Source organism: Cygnus atratus, chromosome 4, assembly GCF_013377495.2.
Source record: "Cygnus atratus isolate AKBS03 ecotype Queensland, Australia chromosome 4, CAtr_DNAZoo_HiC_assembly, whole genome shotgun sequence".
Lineage (NCBI taxonomy): Eukaryota > Metazoa > Chordata > Aves > Anseriformes > Anatidae > Cygnus > Cygnus atratus.
Window position 1 is genome coordinate 52,700,950 of NC_066365.1, and position 2,117 is coordinate 52,703,066.

A 2,117-nucleotide genomic window follows, 5' to 3' on the forward strand; every position below is an offset into this window, starting at 1 on the left:
CCCGGACAAGTATCTTCGGGCAGCCACGAGCGATTCACAGCTTTTTCTTCTCCTCCTCCTTCCCTCTTTTCCTTCTTCAGTTCCTTACAAACTCTTCACCGACCACGGCGGTTTAAACGAGAAGAGGAAACAGCGGCGGATCAGGACCACGTTCACCAGCGCCCAGCTCAAGGAACTGGAGCGGGTGTTCGCAGAGACTCATTACCCCGACATTTACACCCGGGAGGAGCTGGCGCTCAAAATCGACCTCACCGAGGCGCGGGTGCAGGTACGTGCGGCCGGGGGGCGAGGGGGCGCCGCTCCGACGGGAACCGACGGGCACCGGCGGGCACCGGGAGCTCCGACGGGCACCGAGGGCTCCCCCCGGGCACCGAGGGCTCCCCCAGGCACCGAGGGGTCCCCCCGGGTACCGAGGGGTCCCCCCGATCTGCGGGCGGAGGGCGGCGGGGCCGTCCCGCGGCTCCCCCCGTGCCTCCCGCCCGCCCGCAGCGCCGTCGGGGCGCCTTGCGGGCGCCGTCGGGGGCCGGGGGGCGGCGGCGGGGCGCTGCCTTCGGGGGCTGCGGGGCCGCTCCCCCTCTCCCGGCCCCCCCGCTGCCCTCTCCCCGCCCGCTGCCCCCCCAGGTGTGGTTCCAGAACCGCCGGGCCAAGTTCCGCAAGCAGGAGCGGGCGGCGGCGGCGGCGGCGGCGGCGGCCAAGAACGGCGCGGCCGGCAAGAAGTCGGACGCCTCCCGCGACGACGAGAGCAAGGAGGCCAAGAGCACCGACCCCGACAGCACCGGCGGCCCCGGGCCCAACCCCAACCCCGCGCCCAGCTGCGGCGGAGGCGGCGGCGGCGGCGGCCCCAGCCCGGCGGGCGGGCAGGGAGCGGCGGGGCCCGGCGGCCCGGGGGGGGAACCGGGCAAGGGGGCGGCGGGGCCCGGCGGGCTGGCGGCGGCGGGGCCGGGGCAGGGCTGGGCCCCGGGGCCCGGGCCCATCACCTCCATCCCCGACTCGTTAGGCGGCCCCTTCGCCAGCGTGCTCTCCTCGCTGCAGCGGCCCGGCGGCACCAAAGGCAGCCTCGTCAAGAGCGGCATGTTCTGAGCGCCGGCCCGCGGCCCTCGGCACCCGCCGCCCGCCCGCGGCTCTGAGCGGGGACCGGGACCCGGCCCCGCGGCGCAGGGACCCCCCGCGAGTCCCCCCGGGGCCGCCCCCTCGGCCCGGCCCGGCCCGGCCCGGCCCCGCAGCGCCTCCGCGGGCCCCGACGGGGCGGACGGGGTTGGGGGGGGGGTGGGGGGGCGCTCCCCGGCAGGCCTCCCGCCGGTGTTTCGCTTTGTTTCTCCTCGTTTTCTTTTTACGAACCTCCTTCCCGCCGCCAGCCCGAGCGGGCAAGTGTCTTGTCCCCCCTCCCGCCCCCCCGCCGCCCCCCGACGGGGCGGTTCTGGCTCCGCCGGCCCTCGGCTGGGTTCGGGTCTCTCCGCTGCCGGCCCCCGGCCCCCTCGGCGGACGGCTTGTATTTATTATTAATTATTAATTATTCTTAATTATTCTTATTCCACGGTCCACGCAGTTTTTAGGCACCTCCGTTAGGGTTTTCTAATTTTATTTGAAGAGGCACAAACTCTAGCTATTAGTTGAATGTCGGCAGGTATGCTTTCTCTTTTTCTGTGTCTTTCTACGACTGTGTTCTGTGACTCAGCTGTATGGTGTTAATATCAGTACAGACTTGTCTAGTTGACCGTATAAATAATGTTTTCCCTTCTCGTAGTCTCTATGGCGTGTCTTTATGGAGAAATAAGGTTCTCACGGGTTCCGTTCCCTTTGCGTTTAGAGAGACCAGGTTCAGGCAATGATATATATTTTTGTTATCAGTTGCATGTCGTCTCATTCTTTTTTTTTTATTTTATTTTTTCCCTTTTTTATATTTTTTTTCCCTACCTGTTGGAATATGTTTGTGAGCATAATCGTCATAAATTATGTTCAGGATTTTCAGATTTATTTATAATGTGGTTAAGATGAATGCTTCTATTTAAAAGGGGAAATATTTCTACATGTGCATATAGTTTTCCAAGAGTGTACCATTAATTGATTGTTGATAATAAAAACCAAAAGCAAATATAGCTCACCCTAGCTCTTCCCGC

The 2,117-nt window shown here is 64.3% G+C and overlaps 1 protein-coding gene across 1 annotated transcript in view; it reads left to right on the plus strand.

The window, feature by feature from the left end:
* Positions 1-1,080, plus strand: part of PHOX2B (paired like homeobox 2B) — a 2,131-nt gene extending 1,051 nt beyond the window's left edge. The window contains exons 2-3 of the mRNA XM_035552396.1: positions 81-268; positions 622-1,080. Of these exons, the coding sequence (XP_035408289.1) occupies positions 81-268; positions 622-1,080 (647 nt within the window). The remainder of the gene's footprint in view (positions 1-80; positions 269-621) is intronic.
* Positions 1,081-2,117: the final 1,037 nt, after the last annotated feature.